Below are 24,774 nucleotides of genomic sequence, written 5' to 3'. Positions count from 1 at the left end.
GTTACAAGTTTACAACATATATTAAACCTAGCTTCATATCAACTGCATTTTGATTATTTTTCCTTTGCATAAGTTTCATATAATTTGAAAACAGGTTTTGAATAATAAAAGCAAAAAAAAAAAAAAAAAATGATAATAATAACAGAGACCTATATTAAGGTCTCTGATTATAATTGTTAAAAAAATAAAGAACAAACAAACAAACAAACAAAACCAAAAACAGAAATCAGCAGAGAACAAAATATGATATCTTAGTTTTCCGAAATAGTTTTCATACACGTAGATTCATGAAATACAAGTGTATGCTACAAATCGTTATTGATTTATAAGTGGTGTCTTCCTGAAGCCTCTGTTCTCGTCGGTTTCACTGTTGTATGAACCAGTCTCTCGTTTATATATAAACACACACAATATACAAGTAAACACACTCGGCGAACATATAGCCCTAGGCCTACCGTCAGATCTAAGTGGGTGTGACTGTCTATTTATTTATCACTGGCGATGGAGGAATCTCTCACGGAAAATTTGATCATTGTCTAAAATATACATATACAAGATAACATTTCTTGTGATTATTGCGATTTATACACAAATCTGTATATTTATTGTACCGATACACTTTTTTAATTGAAAGCCAGCATGTAAATAAATGGTAAAGATAAGCTTCGTCTGTAGATAAGCATATGTGTGTAAGTTCGTTCCGTTTGGATTTCCGAAGTTCGATAAATACACATACCTGCCCAAACCGGAAGTTGTCAAAGTAGGGGCTCCATAAAAAAAGAAAGAAAATTATTTGGAACCGAGAAGTGACTTAGTTAACTGCAGCAAGGAGGATTTACGACATACAAGATGCCTAATTGTATTGTAATTACAGCGATAGTATGTGTGTTGGTCACAACAGTTGCTACAATTGTGTCTTTTTCACTTCCAAACTGGCTACATTTTCGAAATCTCGGTGACGCACTGTGTGGATGCTCGTCCAAGGATTGCCATTGTGGCTTGTGGATAAACTGCAGGGGAGGTTTTGATGCCAGTTCGTCGTTAGCAAATTGTGAATGGTTCTTCTCCGACGATTTTCACATCGAAAAAAGTTTACCAGGTATTGTATAAAACATGAAAAGAGAAAATCAAACTTACTCTTTTCCATGGTCCCAGACTGACTGAAATTCCAATACACAGACCCTGTGTATTCAATGTTCAAAGCTGATCTTGTCTGGAAAATAGTGTTTCTGTATCACCATATTATTTGTGTTCAAATAGTATTTTAGATCAAAAAGTAAAATCCATGATTTCCAGTGGCCCCTTATAAGAGTCAGTAGACCATTTCTGTATATTCAGAGATTTTTCATTTTTTTTTTTATTTATGCTTCAAAAGACTTCAGGGAGCCCAGGCAGCTTAAACAAATACTTAAGCTTACATTTTCAGTAAAATCTGTCGATTGACCTGTAGATAGACATGTACAGCTATCAAGACCGATTTAAAGAGTAATTTGACTTCTGAAATTTCTAAATATCAGGAGTAAACAGAAAGTGCAGACTTTCATGTTTTATTTTATCTTATGTGATAAGAAATCAGGTTAAAGTCTGTGATATGCCCATAAATCCCTTATAATTATCAATTTTATTGAAGTCTTATGATTATCTTGACCTGTGCTCCTGTTGCACACTCCAATCTTGAAGTTGATGTAACAGTGTAGATTATGGAATGGGATATTGGAGATCTATCAAGATATGATTTTAATCAAATTGATGTTTTACTTATCTGTGGATTATTTTAGGTGGATGAAACAATGTAGGCCCCTATAGTGGTTATATGATTAAAAAACCAACAGAAATGACATTTTCATATAATCATTTCATCCTAGCTAGTAATGGAATTTCATGGTTGTGCGTGTGAAAGAACAAGGAAGTTCCTGCTTTACAGTGTATATAAACAAATTTGTATAGTTTCAAGAGAAGTTATTGAATACGTAGAGGTTACACAATGAGTGGTCATTTATATATATATCCAACTGTTGGCACATTTATACAATGGCTTGAGAGTGGAATAACACAGCGTATTGTGGTAAAAGGGTATAGATCTATAGTCTGACAAATCCTGTCTGTACCAAATGAGTCGGTGAAGCATTTATAACATGTCATATAATTCTTTTATAATTACAATTGATTGATTTTAATTGGTATGTGCAAATAGAGCTGTCATGATCAATGTATTCATCAGGAAAAAACTATATGCAAGTTACAAATTTACAAAATGCAAAATAATATCTAACGCAAACTTTTCACTCCTGTATCAAGTGGCGTGACAAATTATCTGAGATCATTGTTTAACTTCAGTTAATTTGATCCCATGTATTGTAATAAAACTTTTTTCTCAAAATTAGTAGGGGCTGAGGTTGTTAAGGTGTCCCAACATTTCTTTTTTTTTGACACTTCCGGGTTGCGAGTTAGAAACCCACAAGAGGCACATGTACAGTTGTCTGGTACACCGGTACTGACCCTAGATTGGTCGTTTTCTTCGTGTGACCGGCCGGCTTTCCTCTGACTACAATTTGGTTTGGTTTATTTTTTTTAACGTCCTTTTAACAGCCAGGGTCATTTAGGACCTGCCTGGTTTTGGCGTTGGAGGAAAGCCGGAGTTATATGTATATTTAATTTAACCCAGAGAAAAACCATCGACCTACAGTCAGTACCAGGCAACTGCCCCGCATGGGTTTCGAACTCACAACCCAGAGGTGGAGGACTAGTGATAAAGTGTTGGACACCTTTTTATAACCAATATGTGCACTCGGCCACCGCAGCCCTTCCACCTCCAAAACCAGACATTTATAATAGTGTGTGATTGTACGTAGTTGTTATTGAAAAATATTATATAAAATACAAGTGTCTAAATGAATAAAACAGCATGAAGTAGTTATAGGCACTACAAAAAAAAGTAAGAAATATTTTCAATTTGAATACCAAAGAAAGAAAAATAAAAATTAATTGAATTTAATTGATCATCGATTCAATAGAAGTGTTCCCATCATGACAAATTGAGATATTTTCATATCTAGCACCAATATCCTTTGTTTTTGAAATGGTATAACAGGGATAACTCTGGCTCTTAAAACCTGTGGGAGATTTTATGAGATTAGCAAAATTCCTATGAGATTTGTCTGTATAAAGAGGTACAATTTTGAATTTTTAATGAGATTTTTTTTGAAAAACATGGGTAAAAATCCCCAAATCTCTGCCCAAAGTGATCCCTGGTATAATAATTTCCATAATGAAACACTAGGTTTATGTGTCAAGACTTCATCGATATATAATAGTACAATTTCAACATCTCTGTACCGTATATAAGTAATACACATGTATGCTATAACCTTGTAGGCTTAAATTTTAAACAAGAAATGTATCTTTACTAAGTGCATTTTCGTGTACTTGAGGCCATTTCACATCTGCTACACCTGTTAAACTCATGATTTTACACAAATTCATGTAAATTATTCTAAACAACCTTTAGTTACACATTATACAGCCCCTGTCAAAATTAGTTGCTGGCTATATTATATAGATATATGTACTCAATAACTCATATATACCTACTTCACCTGTTTGTACCATGTCAGTGACTTTCAGTTCCCGGTATTTATAAAATTATGAAATTAGATAAAAATGGAGACAAACTTAATTAATTTACAAAAGATAGCTCTATTGACTGAAATGTATAATTATAGATCTATAGTTTTCAGACTGGATTAAACAGCTGGGACCCCTTATATCTATACTATAAATGGTTCCCAATAACATAGGTAGCTAATTATAATCACCTAAATTAAATCAGCAGTATGACAATAATATAGACTGTAATTTGCATAATTGATTAACAATTATTGATAAGAGATAATAGGTTAATCACACTTATGTACCTGTTTGGTCTAATTACAAACACAGGTGAGGTTTACCAGGACCTGTTATGTAATAAACTGGGGTTAATTATAAGTTGGCCTATATATAATAAGAACAGATCGAGATGATCATGAGGTTGGTCTAATGTATTACAAGGTTATATATAATTAGGTTATAATAAAGTTGATCATGACCTAATTTAGGACAGGTGAGATTAATCTAATGTAGGACAGGTACTGGTGTAGTTGGCCTAACTTAGGACAGGTGAGATTGGCCTTATTTAGGACAGATGTGGCCTAATTAAAGTAATTTAGGACAGATGTAGTTGGAATGATTTAGAATAGGATAGGTATAATTGGATGATTTAGAACAGGATAGGTATAGTTGGATGATTTAGAACAGGATAGGTATAGTTGGATGATTTAGAACAGGATAGGTATAGTTGGCCTAATTAAGGACATGTGTACATGTTGTTGAACTAACTTATTAATTAGAACAGGTGTGGTTGGCTTTAGGTAGCACACCACAGTAAGACAGCCTGGCCATGGGCAATTTTTTTGTTAAGCAAATAACTCCTGTATTATGATATGCATAAAAAATGAAAAAATAAATGTACACTATAATTGGTATATTCAGTATGAAGTAGTACATACAGGCTTCACATTTATTAAAACAAAAATCAATAAATTGGTTCCGGATTTTAAATATCCGGATTTTCCGAACGTGTGTTTACACAGGAAATTTAGTTTTGCCTACAGCGCAAAATGGAAGCCCACAGAAAAGGTAAGATAGCGGAAAAACTTAATTTACAACATATGTCCAAACAAGATTAATTCTGTCTTTGGGATAGAGATATCTAATTTTAAATAGGTTTCAGAAAAAAAATTGTGTAGAGAATTGTGCCATTTTGGGTCAAATATCATAATATTTAGCAATTTTTGAGAATTTGTTAAGCTGTTACCATGGTATTCACAGCTCTAAAAATCACAGAAAATATCAGTTTACTTATCCTTCAGAGCTCTATTAAAATTGCAAATGTTGTACAGATTTCAAATATATATACTTTATTAGAGGTTATATGTAAGGTTAACTGGCAATGTTTACATATCTAAAATATGTGCCATATTTTTCAGAATTTGGCATTTTTACTGTACACTGCTACCTTATAAGGGCTGAAAAATGTTATTTTTTGGAAATTGTGCTTAATTATGCTTGATTAAGCTTCATTTTAATTCATTATTGCTCACAAATGCATAAAAACAATGTAAAACTTGTCTATTATCTGGCTTGTCATATTAGAGGAATCAAGGGAGGTAACTCGCATATCTACCCATTTTAAGGGTGGGTTAATTAAGCATAATGTTAATGAGTCAGTGTAAATTGAAAAGATATTCTATGTTTTATAACAAACCCAATATAACTTATTGGGTATCTAACAAACCATATAGACTGAATTCTGGTTTGTTTTACCTGATTTATTACCCCGTATCCATGGAAACTATTACAGTGAGTGTTATTTTTTGAAATATTTGGTGAAACCATTATTTTCAGTTTATTTATACAATGGTAAGCATGTAATTTCAATTGACTGAGTGTACGGTTGACACAATATTGTCAATTATTGTCATTTCCTTCGGTAAAGCAGAAAAAATAGCATCTTCCGCATAAAATGGGATCAGCGGACACTTTCATATGATCATTGGTACATATCTGAATAACCGGAGTGGAAACAGATGATTGTGATGTCATAGGCATGACATTTTGAAATCTTGGATATCATGTCATGATTTATCAGTTAGAATATTGCATGCATTGCTAAGCTGAGGTTTGGAAAGGAATTTGGTTATTTATTATGACACCATTGAGTATTTATGACGTCATAGATACCATCTGATGATGTCATAGTTACTGATGACGTCATGGCAACTATGACGTCATATTACAAGGCTAAATTTGATAGTTGTATAGTATTTTTTGCTTGATTACATGCACAGAGACTCAAAGTACCACATTCAACTCAAAACACAACTTTATTCAAGAGATATACAGAATTATGGGAGTTTTCATCTTTAAAATTACCTCCCCTTATTACTGGATTGGGAGAAAAAGTTGTCAAAATACACCTCTCAGGGAAATCAGCAATACTCGGTGACTATTAAAGATACACAGTAACCGGATATGTCATTTTGTTCGTCGGAACATGTGCTAGACATTCATAGGGTTTTTAGTAAAATTAGAATTTGAAAAAGTGATGTATAAGGTAGCACACCACAGTAAGACAGCCTGGCCATGGGCAATTTTTTTGTTAAGCAAATAACTCCTGTATTATGATATGCATAAAAAATGAAAAAATAAATGTACACTATAATTGGTATATTCAGTATGAAGTAGTACATACAGGCTTCACATTTATTAAAACAAAAATCAATAAATTGGTTCCGGATTTTAAATATCCGGATTTTCCGAACGTGTGTTTACACAGGAAATTTAGTTTTGCCTACAGCGCAAAATGGAAGCCCACAGAAAAGGTAAGATAGCGGAAAAACTTAATTTACAACATATGTCCAAACAAGATTAATTCTGTCTTTGGGATAGAGATATCTAATTTTAAATAGGTTTCAGAAAAAAAATTGTGTAGAGAATTGTGCCATTTTGGGTCAAATATCATAATATTTAGCAATTTTTGAGAATTTGTTAAGCTGTTACCATGGTATTCACAGCTCTAAAAATCACAGAAAATATCAGTTTACTTATCCTTCAGAGCTCTATTAAAATTGCAAATGTTGTACAGATTTCAAATATATATACTTTATTAGAGGTTATATGTAAGGTTAACTGGCAATGTTTACATATCTAAAACATGTGCCATATTTTTCAGAATTTGGCATTTTTACTGTACACTGCTACCTTAGGACAGGTGGATTTGGCCAAATTAAAGACATGTGTATACATGTAGTTGCCAGGCCTAATTTAGGACAGGTGGAATTTGCGTAATTAGGACAGGTGAGGTTGACCTAATTAAGAACAGGTGAGGTTGACCTTACTGAGGACAGGTGAGGTTGTAGGTGAAGACAGAGGTATAAGTAAAGGTGTTTAGATGTGGCTGTATCTCCCCCAGGTAAGGAGACATGTTATACGAGATCACGTAGATCTAATGGCAGAAGGTCGTTTACATGTCACACCCTCTGTGTATAACTTAATGGGTGCTGTCATGGCTGTAGGGAGGAATATATCGGGGTCTCCTACACATACATGATGGCTATTCTCAGTACAAAGATAACATAGGACATGTGACAGTGTCACTTATCTGGTGGGCTATATATAAGCTTTAGTCTGTATTTGGTATCTAGACTTCTAAATATCATCTTTAAAATGTTGATAATTAAAGTGCTTCATCCATATTGAAGGTGCTAGCTAGCGCTACTCTTGTACATTTAGCTATGTTTCTCCATTGAAGTATATTTCGAGCAGAATTTGATTTTCTACATATATACCTGCTTCATTAGATTTTACTTTTATCCTGAACATGTACATCTAGACTGTCCTGATCAGCTCATTCAACTATTTCCTGAAATTTTGTGTTTTCAGACATTATATAGCGAGTTAAAGTCTGGTGGCCTGGCCTGTCTAAGGTTAAACATTGTGTCTTGTGGTATAGCAGCTAACTCTTCCCACTGAACACCATTGATGTACTGAAAACTAATTATAAGAGATTGAATCAGGGCATCCTTGAGATGACTGGGACTGTGTGTAACACTAGAGGCAACACACATCTAGAATGTGTAATTTGTGGGGTGGAGGTTAGTGGTCTGCTGTTCCAATAGCCCTTGTAGATAATGTTTTATCAGTAGACCTTCTTACCACCCAATTACATTGTCTCTAATAGGCTCCAACTGTATAGTATTGGTTAACGTTACTCATGGCAACTCAGAACTTTACATCATCATTAGTCCCATAGCTAATCCAATCATAGTGTAACTCCAATAGCTATCATATTGTAAATCCCATATATAGTTAATCCATAGTGTAACTCCAATAGCTATCATAGTGTAACTCCCATATATAGTTAATCCATAGTGTAACTCCAATAGCTATCATAGTGTAAATCCCATATATAGTTAATCCATAGTGTAACTCCAATAGCTATCATAGTGTAAATCCCATATATAGTTAATCCATAGTGTAACTCCAATAGCTATCATAGTGTAAATCCCATATATAGTTAATCCATAGTGTAACTCCAATAGCTATCATATTGTAAATCCCATATATAGTTAATCCATAGTGTAACTCCAATAGCTATCAAAGTGTAAATCCCATATATAGTTAATCCAATCATAGTGTAACTCCAATAGCTATCATAGTGTAAATCCCATATATAGTTAATCCATAGTGTAACTCCAATCACTATCATAGTGTAACTCCCATATATAGTTAATCCATAGTGTAACTCCAATCACTATCATAGTGTAACTCCAATAGCTATCATAGTGTAACTCCCATATATATATATATAGTTAATCCAATCATAGTGTAACTCCAATAGCTATCATAGTGTAACTCCCATTTATAGTTAATCCATAGTGTAACTCAAATAGTTATCATAGTGTAACTCCCATATATAGTTAATCCAATCATGGTGTAACTCCAATAGCTATCATAGTGTAACTCCAATAGCTATCATAGTGTAACTCCCATATATAGTTAATCCAATCATAGTGTAACTCCAATAGCTATCATAGTGTAACTCCCATATATAGTTAATCCATAGTGTAAATCCAATAGCTATCATAGTGTAAATCCCATATATAGTTAATCCAATCATAGTGTAACTCCAATATATAGTTAATCCATAGTGTAACTCCAATCACTATCATAGTGTAACTCCCATATATAGTTAATCCAATCATAGTGTAACTCCAATAGCTATCATAGTGTAACTCCCATATATAGTTAATCCATAGTGTAACTCCAGTAGCTATCATAGTGTAACTCCAGTAGCTATCATAGTGTAAATCCCATATATAGTTAATCCAATCATAGTGTAACTCCAATAGCTATCATAGTGTAAATCCCATATATAGTAAATCCAATCATAGTGTAACTCCAGTAGCTATCATAGTGTAAATCCCATATATAGTTAATCCAATCATAGTGTAACTCCAATAGCTATCATAGTGTAAATCCCATATATAGTTAATCCAATCATAGTGTAACTCCAATAGCTATCATAGTGTAACTCCCATTTATAGTTAATCCATAGTGTAACTCCAATATAGCTATCATAGTGTAACTCCCATATATAGTTAATCCATAGTGTAACTCCAATAGCTATCATAGTGTAACTCCCATATATAGTAAATCCAATCATAGTGTAACTCCAATAGCTATCATAGTGTAACTCCAATAGCTATCATAGTGTAACTCCAATAGCTATCATAGTGTAACTCCAATATAGCTATCATAGTGTAACTCCCATATATAGTTAATCCATAGTGTAACTCCAATAGCTATCATAGTGTAACTCCCATATATAGTTAATCCAATCATAGTGTAACTCCAATAGCTATCATAGTGTAACTCCCATATATAGTTAATCCATAGTGTAACTCCAGTAGCTATCATAGTGTAACTCCAGTAGCTATCATAGTGTAAATCCCATATATAGTTAATCCAATCATAGTGTAACTCCAATAGCTATCATAGTGTAACTCCCATATATAGTAAATCCAATCATAGTGTAACTCCAATAGCTATCATAGTGTAAATCCCATATATAGTTAATCCATAGTGTAACTCCAATAGCTATCATAGTGTAAATCCAATATATAGTTAATCCAATCATAGTGTAACTCCAATATATAGTTAATCCAATCATAGTGTTAATCCCATATATATAAACCATGTATACATTTCAGGGACAGTTATGATATACAGGTAATTAATGACAATTCCAACCTACTTGATAAAATTGTCATGGTACAATAGCAATTTCAGGATTAATCAAGTTTACTTGCATTTGGAGGAGGGGTACCCGGCCGGTGGCCATGGAGTGTCTATACACTAGTACTACTGGGGGATGGCCATATGCATGTGCATATGTCTGCCTGGACAGGTCATGTTTAGTTTTTAATATCAGAAGTTGAATGTTGATATTGAATCCGTGTACAAATGTAAATATACCTGTGTAAATTTATTCTATGTTTGCTATACTATAATATACAATTATGGACTTTTTACTTGGTTAATATGCTCTGATATTAACCAGAATGGAACTAATATTGACCGAGGCGAAGCCGAGGTCAATATGGTTACATTCTGGTTAATATCAGAGCATATTAACCAAGTAAAAAGTCCATAACTGTTTTATTATATAATCAAAGTATAACGTTATATGATGAAATGATAAACGTACTCAACTCAAAGTCCAAAGTCTCAACGTCCTCTGCAACGTTCTTTTCTTTTAAATATTCCTTAAAAATTTTTACAGCCGAGTCTGTCGCTCTTGTGTTTATGGAATCCTTTTCTGTCATTAACTTGTTAATGTTCTCATCGTTTAGAGACGCAAACCGCATTTTTTTTAGGACTCGAATCCGGCGAAACAGCAGACGCAGCCATTTCCTATGCGTTGCTATGGTATTACGTAACTTCCGGTAGGGTATTTCCAGAATCTATTTTTAGCGGAGGTGTTATTAACTGGTTTTTAGGTCACCTGAGACAAAGTCTCAAGTGACCTATTCTAATCCCCTTTTGTCCGTCGTCGTGCGTCCGTAAACAATTTACATTTTCGACTTCTTCTCCAAAACCCCTAAACCAAACTCAATGAAATTTGGCATGAAGCTTCTATGGCTAAAGGTCAACCAAAATTGTAAATTATATGGTTCCCAACCCCCAGGGGCCTGAGGGGCGGGGCTAAAAAGGGTCAAATTGACTAAAACTTCAAAAATCTTCTTCTCTACTCCCAGTCATGGTGGAATCAAACACTCTTCATAGATGGAATGGTCTTAAGGTGCTTTACCAAAATTGTAAATTTCATGACCCAGGGGTCTAACGTTTGCCCCTGGGGAGGGGGTAAACTTTACTATAGTTTATATAGGGAAATCACATTTTTGACTTTTATTTGTTTTATTTCTTTTGGAATTCATTCTAATTTGGTAAACATTGTCAGCATGGGATGACAGTTTGATGGCATGCACATGTTGGCCCTGGTTGACCCCCAGGGGCTGATGGGCGGGGCTAAAAAGGGCCAAATTGACTGAAATTTCAAAAATCTTCTTCTCTACTCTCGGATAATAAGGAATCAAATACACTTCATAGATGGCAGGGTCTGAAGGTGCTTTACCAAAATTGTGAATTTCATGACCCCGGGGTCTCAAGTTTGCCCCTGGGGAGGGGGTAAACTTTACTATAGTTTATATAGGGAAATTACATTTTTGACTTTTATTTGTTTTATTTCTATTGGAATTCATTCTAATTTGGTTAACATTATCAGCTTGGGATGGCAGTTTGAGGGTATGCACATGTTGGCCCTGATTGACCCAGAGGGGCTGATGGGCGGGGCTAAAAATGGTCAAATTGGCTGAAATTTCAAAAATCTTCTTCTCAAGACCGAAATAAGGTAGAATCAAATACTCTTCATAGTTGGAAGGGTCTTAAGGTGCTCTACTAAAATTTATTAATTTAATGACCCTGGGGTCATAAGTTTGCCCCTGGGGAGGGGTTACATTTTACTATAGTTTATATAGGGAAATTACATTTTTGACTGATTTGTTTGATTTCTATTGGAATTCATTCTAACTTGGTTAACATTTTCAGCATGGGATGAAAGTTTGATAATATGCATATGTTGGCCCTGACTGACCCCTGAGGGCTGATGGGCGGGGCCAAAAAGGGTAAATTAAATTAACTGAAATATTTCAAATCTCAGGTGACCGTTAAGGCCCATGGGCCTCTTGTTCATAATCTATTGTTAGCGCCGGTGTTATTAACTGGTTTTTTAATATTAACTGGTTTTGCTTTGGAAACCAGTTAATATCGCTATTTATCAAAAGTCACGTGTTAGCGATTTAGCCAATGAGAATATGGATAAATACACATTATATAATAAATCTAGATATTGAATAATTTACATTTTGTTGCTTATATACAATACATATATTTTTATCATTTTTATCATACAATATGTTTATATATATTTATACCCCCGCAACGAAGTTAGGGGGGTATACTGGAATCAGGTTGTCTGTCCGTCCGTCCGTCTGTCTGTAGACACATTTTGTCCGGACAACTCCTCCTAAACTGATGGGCCGATTCCAATGAAACTTCACGCACATATTAATGATCATGTGTAGATGTGCATGCCACTTTATTTTTCTCAAAATTATGGTTGCTATATGGCAACTAGTCACTATAAACAGGTTTTCTGATAAGAACCATAACTTTCAGTTTGTCTGGACAACTCCTCCTAAACTGAAGGGCCGATTTCAATGAAACTTCACACAAATATAGAGGACCATGTGTAGATGTGCATGCTACTTTCTTTTTCTCAAAATTATGGTTGCTATGGCAACTGGTCACTATAAACAGGTTTTCCGATAAGAACCACAACTTTCAGTTTGTCCAGACAACTCCTCCTAAACCGAAGGGCTGATTTCAATGAAACTTCACACAAATATAGAGGACCATGTGTAGATGTGCATGCCACTGTCTTTTTCTCAAAATTATGGTTTCTATGGCAACTGGTCACTATATAACTGGGTTATCTTAGTTAGCCTCTAATTAACAGTTCCAATTCACCATTGACTTGTGCAGATTGCGGGGGTATTAGTCAGCCATCCTGGCGACAGTTCTAGTTATATATATATGTATATCTACTGGAAACAGATTCTAATTATGCATTTGAGTTTATAGTGTAAAATGACAGCCATATGTATTTACTAAACGAAAAAATATCACCCTTAGATTTCCTTTGGGGAAAATATAGATTATATACCAAGGATATCTTAAAATTTTATCTTCTGAAGTGCTTTCTGTTCCAAAGCTTGCCCGAGTTTTACACATGGGGATGTCGAGGTGAGGGGTATAAGGCCTGCCCAATATGATCCCTGCATCTCGGGTCTCCCTGATAGCAATGTTACCAGGTGAATCACATTTGTACACACTTTTTCTCCATTTTACTGGGATGCTAGCTTCCAGCATTACACAGTCGGTTTTTTTTGGGGGGGGGAAAAAGGAAAAATATTCATATTCACCAACATATGAATGTGAAAATGAGAGGGGAGCATATGTCTTTTGTGGTTCCGAGTTTTTGAAAGAAAAAAAATAATAATGAGATGCAGACAATATTTAGGCAGTCTTGAATTTTGTTAAGGTTGGGGAACTCAAGGAGGGTGGGAGGGGGGGGGGGGATTCTGTCTGGTATGCCAATCACTGCCATTCCTAAGTTCTAAAGGGGAAATTAAAAGAGAGGCAGTGATATCGACCTATTAAAGTTAAGTATGTATACATGGCCCATATGGTACATAATAAGAAATGTGTCTTTGTTATACCTCATCCTTATAACAACTTTTGCTAATTAGTTGTACTAACTTAAAAAAAAATTCAAGACAGCCTAAATATTCTTTCAAAAACTCAGAACCAGAGTGACATGATATGATCATTAGTTTGGGTTCGACACAAAGTGCAACAGCGAGCTTGGACCTGAGTGGGGGATGCAATATTTTTTTCACTAGATTCTACCTTAATTCTTCCGAGTGTATCAATTAACTATTTAAAAAAATTTTGATAAAGAAAAGCCAGGGAATCATGAAATGCATTTGTATCTTTGTAACAAAGAAAAATATCCGAACTCCTTAAACTTGAAAATATGAAATTGAGAAGATGAGTTTTTTGCGCTATACATGTATATAAATTATATATCAATTAATCACATCTATGGAGGGCTGCCATCAGAAATCCTGAGGCCATGATCATGACCCAAAAAACATAGAACACACAGCTCCACACAGCTCCACAGACCTGTAGAGAGGATCCTACCGAGTCACTCAGGTTTTCATATAGAATTTATTGAACAAGTTTTAACAAGTTTCATATGACATATACATGATCAAGTCTAAGATTCTATTTATCGCATAACTTAAAATTTAATGAAAGTCGTACAGTGTATATTAATTGTGACATCATTAAATTATGATGTCACAATTGTGTTATTGAATTTATTGTGACTTATAAATTTTGCAATATTGTGTGGCTGTATAACATTGTAGAATAGGCCAGTTTTATAATATATGATTGAGAGAGTTAATAGTCGTTGTAGCTATATATAGGGTCATACAGAATAGGCCTATTTTTAACGTCAGGATATGCCTTTGGCACCTGCCGTTATAGTCGTGGTGGGAAAATGTTGTTAGTGACACTTTTGTTTCCGGCTAACAATTCCTCTTTTCTGTCATACAAATGATATACATCCGCAGCCTGATATAGTTCCTATTTTGATAGCAACTATTGACATGATTTAACTGATGTAAACCGTGTTTACTGCAATTATTTAAAATGAAATATGAATGTTTGGAGTTCTAGACTATTTTAGAGTATAAATATAAACATTTTCCTCATCAGTATATGCAATTTTGTTGGCAAGCGAAAGTAAAAAAATCAGTTTGATCGTCGTGGAAATTTACATGCATTCACAGAGAAACTATCCACATGTCTTAGACTCATATGTTCATCCTGAGTTCATATGCAGGAACATTTCATATAAGCCTAAAACCAACCCTATTTTACGTAGTCAAATGGTATATACGTCTCTCTGGTCAAATGCACCTGAGCATTCCACGAGATAACTTCAGCTGTCACGTGACTCATCACTAGTCGGCCAAAATGGCGGTTACGGTATGTCTAATGTAATTACTACCCAACGACCGTTCGCAGTTTCATATTCATTTGTAAGTCGCTAGAATAGGCAAGAAATATCACCAGGAATTGAAGGCAAGTTGTAACAAACTACATTGCCGTTTTTCGTGAGGATTTTATTAAATAAGGTTATTATTTGTTTATTTGAAAAGAATCTAATGATTATGATCCGTGACTGATGTACTGGTGTCGATGCGGCCCCGTCGATGTCAAAACTAGATACATGTATGTCTCGTCGGACAACGCGACCGCAATTTTCTATCGGAGTTAAACTAAGTTACTAGGGGTCACAAAATAGATGTCAGGGGTCGACATTAACTTTTTTCTGCACTTGTCCCTTCGGACAAGTGATAAGATAAATTCACTTGTCCGAATGAAATAATCACTTGTCCTACATGTGTTTCTACTTTCCATCTGTTATGTGTAAACAGCGAGATGATTTATTATAGTGTAGAGGTAAGCACTGCAAGCCATAATTTTGACTCATAATAATTACTAACAACAATAAAACAGCTAGAAAGCATTATTACAAGTTATTAAGTTTTACTAAACCATTCTTTTTTTACCTAAAAGCAGATGAATGAAGTACTTTAAAATAATTAACTTTCATGAAGAACTGTTCGACTAAACTATAAACAAACTTACTGCTGTAAAAACATTAAAACATGTCACCGTTTTCTAGGGCACGGTAGTCTGCTTCATCTGTAGCCTCCTTAATTATATCAAAACTGATTCATTTTTATTACGATTCCAGCAGACGGTATCTGTCATAGTATCAATGCTCTCACATGTACAGCATTCGCATGCGTTTCAAACATACTAGTGATACCGATTACATGTTTTCGAGAGCCCTCGGAAGTCTGCCATCATTTCTATGTAGTTCCGAATGAAGCTTTAATAAGCATGCAACTCACTTCCGTTCGATGGTTAACACAATTTAAAGGAGTTTTTACTCATTTTACAGTGAGTATTGAATCAGTTTTGACTTCAGAATATAACATAAATAAAACACAAAGACAGATTTGTTACTTGTCCCGTCGGACAAGTACTTTAATGATTTCACTTGTCCGACATCAATTTCGTCTGGTACCGGACAATCGGACAAGCGTTAATGTCGACCCCTGGATGTTTGCTAGGCCTAATTATGATCTTATAGTATAAATTAAATTTTAAAAAATCTTAGGCGGTGTACATCTGGATTTTATCTTTGGTTGTACAACATGTTCTGTTAATAGACCAATTTGTCGTTCAGTTGATTTTTTTTCAAAGTTTACAAGCAGCTTTACTGATTCAGGAGTATATCAATAATCTTCCACAAGCATTAAAGAAATGGGGAAAGAACTATACTCAGCTATATATATATCTATTGGAAAGTTGTCAGCAGATAAATATGTTATACATGTTTTCTTGAATATAGATAGAATAGGAATAACCAGATTAAGACATTTCATCTGATACAAATGTAACTGTATGACTATAAAATCCAATTTTAAATTCCTTATTATATGACCTCAGACCCTGACGTTTCTCAGGGACTTTGGCCCTTTGGTTTTTGTAGTCATTGGTTCGTGGTAGAGACATACACTATGATTGAGAGAATTAACAATCGTTGTAGTATATAGGGTCGTACAGAATGGGCCAGTTGTATATGATTGAGAAAATTAACAACCGTGGTAGGGTCGTTCACCAAAGGCCAGTTGATTGAGAAAATTAACAATCGTGGTAGGGTCGTTCACCAAAGGCCAGTTGATTGAGAAAATTAACAATCGTGGTAGGGTCGTTCACCAAAGGCCAGGTGATTTAGAAAATTAACAATCGTGGTAGGGTTTGTTCACCAAAGGCCAGGTGATTTAGAAAATTAACAATCGTGGTAGGGTCGTTCACCAAAGGCCAGGTGATGTAGAAAATTAACAATCTTGGTAGGGTCGTTCACCAAAGGCCATTTGATTGAGAAAATTAACAATCTTGGTAGGGTCGTTCACCAAAGGCCAGTTGATTGAGAAAATTAACAATCGTGGTAGGGTCGTTCACCAAAGGCCAGGTGATTTAGAAAATTAACAATCGTGGTAGGGTCGTTCACCAAAGGCCAGGTGATTGAGAAAATTAACAATCGTGGTAGGGTCGTTCACCAAAGGCCAGTTGATTGAGAAAATTAACAATCGTGGTAGGGTCGTTCACCAAAGGCCATTTGATTGAGAAAATTAACAATCTTGGTAGGGTCGTTCACCAAAGGCCAGGTGATTTAGAAAATTAACAATCTTGGTAGGGTCGTTCACGAAAGGCCAGGTGATTTAGAAAATTAACAATCTTGGTAGGGTCGTTCACCAAAGGCCAGTTGATTTAGAAAATTAACAATCGTGGTAGGGTCGTTCACCAAAGGCCAGGTGATTTAGAAAATTAACAATCTTGGTACAAACTGAGCTACTGGTCATACATGTACAGATCTAGAATAGGCCGTATGTACACCATGCCTCCAGCTTGCACTGTAGTATATATGTGTGCATGATATATATGTTGATCTTGTTATTCTGTTGTGACTGCCGAGACAAATCCATTGCACATATACCCTCGGTATATATAAACATGAAACTATTGGTACAGGTATTTATTGGTAAACACTGTTGTAGATTTGTAGATCAGTAAGAGATACAGTAGCATTGTTTGTTTGAGGTGAAGATAAACAAGTCTGGGAGAAGTGTCACTATAGAGCATTGTGGTGCTGTATATGAGGGAGAGTTGTACTTCAATGTTTCCTGTCTAAAGCTCCCATGATCAGAGGTAATTGTTACAAGGACCAGAAATACCTAGAACTTCTGACTACCACATGGTAACTCCATACAAATATACAGTGTGTCTGGTCACTGTGGCTGTGTAATGCTTTATATGATGGGAATTGCACATGGTTAAAAAAAAAATCACTTTCAGAATGGATAATCAGAAACTTAAAATCGATCGATAATCATGCAATCATAATCAGTTTTCTAAATCAAGCACAGTTGCCCTTTTGTAGAATATTACACATCTTAGTGTTTATTATCAATATTCTTCAATGCTGAACACTAAACAAAGCATCGAACAGTTGTTGATATATTTAAATCTTCTAAATCGCTTGTAAACACCAAATGAATTTATAATTAGTAGCAACGTTAACTAATTTTTGTGTTGGCTACATTACAAAAAAATATGTGCAGCTGAATTAATTTAAAGTTTTATGAACATATATGCTATTAATTACCTTTTCTAGGTCGTCATCGATGATCAATTTTATTTATACATTTTTTTTCGATCTAATATGCTGCTTAAAGCGAGTTTTTGTGCAAGTAACAGTATTCGTTTAATTATTTTAAAATAAAGTTGAAGATTTCAGTTATATCAGATATTTGAGGCAGCATATATGTTCACAGTGAGGAAGTTTAGCCACTTGCCATTTCAACATAATGTATTCAAATATTAATGCTAAACATTTCACATATAATTTTAATTAAACTGATAGAAATTACGATATATACATTTTTTTGTACATATTAGTTAGTCCTTGAATTAAAAATTGGAAGAATTCATTTCCTGAATATGCATCAGATTGATGTCAAATTTAAATTACCGCTGATGGTTAACAATTAATGATATAAAAGTTTCTTGTTACATGTAACATGCTTCTTGTTGGGGTATATGTGATTATATAACAACAGCCTTGAACTTGTGTATTGCAACTTCTAGCTATAAAGGTCAAGGTCAACTTTGTTTGTGTAAAACAAGTCTTAATGCATCTTGGGAAGCTGGTAGGTGTTGAGATGGGCCTATTTTCACACCTATAATTGAGGTGCTGTTGTAATTATGTATTTACTGCTTCCATGATCAGTTTCCCTAATTAAACTCGGAGAAATTGGCAGTACCCCAATTCTGACCGTGACCAGTGCAGGATGGATGAACAGAACTTACACCAGTTGTCTGTATAATTAATGGAACAGACATGTGTATAACTATAATCCTTCTGCTACATGCATGTACATCTTAATATATGTGGTCACTGGTGAGATTGGGAAAAATAATTAGATATGATGTATATTTCTAGGTACTGTAGTGTATTATATAACCTGTACTAGCCCTATTGTTAGTACTTAATTAGTAGTACCATCAGATCGTAGGGACCAATATGATAGCTCAGTCAGTTATAGAGCACCACCCCCCCCCACCACCCACCCCACTTACTTATAACCTCAGGTGAAGAATCCAAGATATGTGGTTTGATGATTTATACCCATAACTAGGCTAATCTGTACTGTCATGCATGGTCGCATTTGTTTCCTTGGGCATGCCATGCATTTTACCAAGGGACCGCAGTGGCCGAGTGGTTAAGGTGTCCCGACACTTTAACACTAGCCCTCCGCCTCTGGGTTGCGAGTTCGAAACCTACGTGGGGCAGTTAACGTTGCCAGGTACTGACTGTAGGCCGGTGGTTTTTCTCCTTTTCTCCGGGTATCCCAGCTTTCCTCCACCTCCAAAACCAGGCACGTCCTTAAATGACCCTGGCTGTCAATAGGATGTGAAACATTGCTCTGGATGGCATGTAACAGGCCTCCTGTATCTTTTTAGCTCACCGGTTACGAGTAACCGAGAGCTAATGCTGTCATCCCGGCATCGGCGTCCCACCCCAAAACTTTAAAGTTTTTGGAAAGCTTGTAAGTCCAAAAATATACACCTCATGCCCTTCTTAGTTGGTTTATACATTCATTAGAGGTCTAGGAGTGATGTTATGGCAAAATTATGCAGAAAAAAATGTGATTTTTTCGCATTTTACCATTTTGTGGACTTAACTTTTTTGGCACCAAAACCCACTTTAAACTTTTTGGAGTAAGTTTTTGGAAAGCTTGTAAGTCCAAAAGTATACACCTCATGCCCTTCTGATTTGGTTTATACATTCATTAGAGATCCAGGAGGGATGCTGTGGCAAATCATGCAGAAAAAAATTGGCATTTTGGCATTTTACTATTTAGTGGACTTAGTTTTGAAAAGCTTGTAAGTCCACACCCTTCTTATTTGGTTTATACATCCATTAGAGGTCTAGGAGCGATATTATGTGACATACAATTTCAAAATGACATGCTTATACATACATAAAAAATGAATGGATAGTGTGATTGCTGCCGCCGGTGAGCTTTCGCAATCATTGATTGCACTTGTTCAGTGAGGTAGTCACAAACTACTACAAGGAGACCTTGCCTCAGTTTATTGACCCTGGCTGTCCCGGCAAACAGACAATGGATTTAATTTTAGGTCCTATTCTAGATCTCAGTAGTGTATTATAAAAGGCTGTTCATTTTCCAATGAAGAAAAATCCCTCACTTTTCCTTAAGTCTGAATTTTCCTTCATGCAAAATACAAAATATTCAGCTACCTAAATGTGAATTCCATTTCCTTCCTTTATGCTTTTGCTGCACAATTTCCAAAAAATACTCTTAGATGATGTCTTGCTAGCTGTCATAAACAGGTACAGATTTTGACAGGTGTTGAGAGACAGCTGAAGAAAACTGCCGCAGCCAACAGACACCTTGTAATCATTTTATCACCAGCTTTTTGCAGTGAAGGGCTAGCTGTGCTGGGCACAGGGTGTGTTACCAATTTGTGCTCTATCAAATACAAATTGATCATAAAATAGCACATTATACATGTGCATGTGGTAAGATGGTCACAACTATGCTAACTCTTCCTCTTTTTAGAAGTGGACTGGGCTCGTTCCAAAGTATAATATTAAGTCATTTATTAAAACGAGGGGTTACAGCATAGTGAAGTTTTGCTGCATCAAATTGCACATCAAAATGTTTTGTTCTTTAGCTCACCTGCCCGAAGGGCAAGTGAGCTTATGCCGTGGCGCGGCGTCCGTCGTCCGTCCGTCCGGCGTCAACTTTTTCATTTAAAAAACTTCTTCTCAATAACCAAGAGGCCCAGGGACTTGATATTGGGCCTGTAGCATGCTGGGGTGAAGGGCTACAAAGCTTGTTCAGGTAAATGACCTTGACCTTCATTTAAGGTCACAGGGGTCAAATAGGCTATAATCTTCAAACGACTTCTTCTCAATAACCAAGAGGCCAAGGGACTTGATATTGGGCCTGTAGCTTGCTGGGGTGAAGGGCTACAAAGTTTGTTCAAATAAATGACCTTGACCTTCATTCAAGGTCACATGGGTCAAATAGGCTATAATCTTCAAACGACTTCTTCTCAATAACCAAAAGGCCCAGGGACTTGATATTGGGCATGTAACATGCTGGGATGAAGGGCTACAAAGTTTGTTCAAATAAATGACCTTGACCTTCATTCAAGGTCACATGGGTCAAATAGGCTATAATCTTCAAACGACTTCTTCTCAAAAACAAAGAGGCCCAGGGACTTGATATTGGGCCTGTAGCATGCTGGGGTGAAGGGCTACAAAGTTTGTTCAAATAAATGACCTTGACCTTCATTCAAGGTCATATGGGTCAAATAGTCTATAATCTTCAAACGACTTCTTCTCAATAACCAAGTGGCCCAGCGACTTGATATTGGGCCTGTAACATGCTGGGATGAAGGGCTACAAATTTTGTTCAAATAAATGACCTTGACCTTCATTCAAGGTCACATGGGTCAAATAGGCTATAATCTTCAAACGACTTCTTCTCAATAACAAAAAGGCCAAGGGACTTGATATTGGGCCTGTAGCATGCTGGGGTGAAGGGCTACAAAGTTTGTTCAAATAAATGACCTTGACCTACATTCAAGGTCACAGGGGTGAAATTTGTGATAGCCAAGAGCCTCCAAGACCTGATATTAGGCCAATAGAATGCTGGAATGAAGGACTAGACAATTTTTAATATGAATAAAACTAGCTTACAATGATATTTGAATAAAGAGGTAATCAACATAGTATCTTTAGAAATGACCTCATCAACTTCAAAGTTGCTGTAGAGCCAGGTGAGCGATACAGGCCCATTGGGCCTCTTGTCAGTATTTGTTATTGTTGTTAATTTGAGCTTAGATAACTATTATCTTCATTTTTAGCTCACCTGGACCAAAGGTCCGGTGAGCTTATGTCATGGCGCGGCGTCCGTCCGGCCGTCCGGCCGTCCGTCTGTCGTCCGTCCATCAACATTTGCTTCAAATCTCTACTAGTCAAAAAGTTCTTATTGGATTTTTACCAAATTTGGTCAGAAACATCCTTGGCAGAAGGGGATCAGAATTTGCATAAATGGTGGCTCTGACCCCCCAGGGGCCGGAGGGGCGGCCCAATAGGGGAAATAGAGGCAATTCCTTTAAATCGCTACTAGTCATAAAGTTATGAATGGATTTTAACCCAATTTAGTCAGAGACATCCTTGGGGGAAGGGGAACAGATTTTGCATAAATGGTGGCTCTGACCACAAAGGGGCCAAAAGGGCGGGGCCCAATAGGGGAAATAGAGGTAATTCCTTTAAATTGCTACTTGTCATAAAGTTATGAATGGATTTCAACCCAATTTGGTCAGAGACATCCTTAGGGGAAGGGGAACAGATTTTGCATAAATGGTGGCTCTGACCCCGGAGGGGCCAAAGGGGCGGAGCCCAATAGGGGAAATAGAGGTAATTCCTTTAAATCGCTACTTGTCATAAAGTTATGAATGGATTTGAACCCAATTTGGTCAGAAACATCCTTGGGGGAAGGGGAACAGATTTTGCATAAATTGTGACTCTGACCCCAAAGAGGCCAAAGGGGCGGGGCCCAATAGGGGAAATAGAGGTAATTCCTTTAAATCGCTACTAGTCATAAAGTTATGAATGGATTTGAACCAAATTTGGTCAGAAACATCCTTGGCAGAAGGGGATCAGAATTTGCATAAATGGTGGCTCTGACCCCCCAGGGGCCGGAGGGGCGGCCCAATAGGGGAAATAGAGGCAATTCCTTTAAATCGCTACTAGTCATAAAGTTATGAATGGATTTTAACCCAATTTAGTCAGAGACATCCTTGGGGGAAGGGGAACAGATTTTGCATAAATGGTGGCTCTGACCACAAAGGGGCCAAAAGGGCGGGGCCCAATAGGGGAAATAGAGGTAATTCCTTTAAATTGCTACTTGTCATAAAGTTATGAATGGATTTCAACCCAATTTGGTCAGAGACATCCTTAGGGGAAGGGGAACAGATTTTGCATAAATGGTGGCTCTGACCCCGGAGGGGCCAAAGGGGCGGAGCCCAATAGGGGAAATAGAGGTTATTCCTTTAAATCGCTACTTGTCATAAAGTTATGAATGGATTTGAACCCAATTTGGTCAGAAACATCCTTGGGGGAAGGGGAACAGATTTTGCATAAATTGTGACTCTGACCCCAAAGAGGCCAAAGGGGCGGGGCCCAATAGGGGAAATAGAGGTAATTCCTTTAAATCGCTACTTGTCATAAAGTTATGAATGGATTTGAACCCAATTTGGTCAGAAACATCCTTGGCAGAAGGGGAACAGATTTTGCATAAATGGTGACTCTGACCCCCGAGAGGCCAAAGGGGCGGGGCCCAATAGGGGAAATAGAGGTAATGCCTTTAAATCGCTACTACATGTAGTCATAAAGTTATGAATGGATTTGAATCCAATTTAGTCAGAAACATCCTTGGGGAAAGGGGAACAGATATTGCATAAATGGTGACTCTGACCCCCGAGGGGCCAAAGGGGCGGGGCCAAATAGGGGAAATCGAGGTAATTCCTTTAAATCGCTACTAGTCATAAAGTGATGAATGAATGCATGTTCTAAAAACAATTCTTGAGGTCTTTCAGACCTTAGAGAGTCTGGACTTCATTAATCTTTAAAGCAGTTCGGATTCCCACACTATAACTATATATAGCATTGTTAGAGATTGACAAAATAACAAATTGAATATGAACATTATTTTGACGTTTGGTCTAATCCAACCAGGTGAGCGATACAGGCCCCATGGGCCTCTTGTAATTAATTAACTAGAGTCAATATCACTGTACATAGGGAACATGATTAATATTGTAATGATCGATAAGTCATTTGGTAGCCACAATGAAAACTAATGTTATTGAACAACATATTATATCATTCCCAAATTAGAAATTATTTCATATTTAAGCCAAATTCCCCAAATTTGCAGTTTACTCCTGAAAAAATCTTTCCAATTCACTAATTTTCTTCCCAAAATGAGACAAAAAGGCCTTTTCTCAAACCAGTGAAAAAAAGCCCTGAAAGAAGTTTTCCCTTATATGATTAACTCCCTTCTATTGGTGTTTAATATTAAATGATGAGATATAGGAAGGATAGGAATAAATGAAAAATATCCTGCTGCAGTCGGCCTCATCCAATGGTAACCCTAACACATTGAATTTCCTCGAAAGAGTGTGAACCTTTTTCAGTGTAATATTGTCATCAGTGGGCCTGCAGCTATAGCTATAATGACCTCTGATCTCATGATCACCCTCCAGAGACATTCCAGCATTTCATATAGGCCAGGGTGACCTAGCTTATACTTGCCACTTTGGCCCCCCCCCCCCCCCCCCCCCCCCCCCCCCCCACAACCCTTAATTACTTCCCACTCATCTAATGTTTCTTCGGTTGTGTGCTTTATCACCGGGCCTTAAGGCAAATATTATAAAACATAATATCTGGATTTATAATTCAATATGCTGTAATAATTTTTGCCAAGTTATATATGATTCATGCTAAAAAATGTATACTGTATTTATTCAATTGAGCTATATTGTACAAACTGACATGCTTGAATTGGTAATTATATGATAATCCCTGATGTTGGCCCCCTAGTTAAGCTCACCTGTTAATTACCAGTAACCGTGAGCTAATGCTGTACCCCCAGCATGGGTATCTGAACGTCCCACCCCACTTTAAAGTTTTTGAGATCAGTTTTTGGAATTGTAAGACCTCACAACCTTCTGATTTGGTTTTTATATTCATTAAAGGTCTATGTTATACATGTAGCTAAATCATGCATAAAGAAA

At 36.2% G+C, this 24,774-nt stretch overlaps 1 protein-coding gene across 1 annotated transcript in view; it reads left to right on the top strand.

Annotated features, from left to right (window-relative positions):
* The first annotated feature begins 660 nt into the window (after positions 1–660).
* The window catches only part of LOC117340267, a 36,897-nt gene continuing 12,783 nt past the window's right edge, over positions 661–24,774 (top strand). Inside the window, exon 1 of the mRNA XM_033902023.1 lies at positions 661–1,099. Within this exon, the coding sequence (XP_033757914.1) occupies positions 850–1,099 (250 nt within the window). The 5' untranslated portion in view covers positions 661–849. The remainder of the gene's footprint in view (positions 1,100–24,774) is intronic.

Source organism: Pecten maximus, chromosome 13 (genome assembly GCF_902652985.1).
Source record: "Pecten maximus chromosome 13, xPecMax1.1, whole genome shotgun sequence".
NCBI classification, from domain to species: Eukaryota; Metazoa; Mollusca; class Bivalvia; order Pectinida; family Pectinidae; genus Pecten; species Pecten maximus.
The sequence above is the reverse complement of the archived record's forward strand: the minus strand, read 5'-3'. Positions and strand labels throughout refer to the sequence as shown.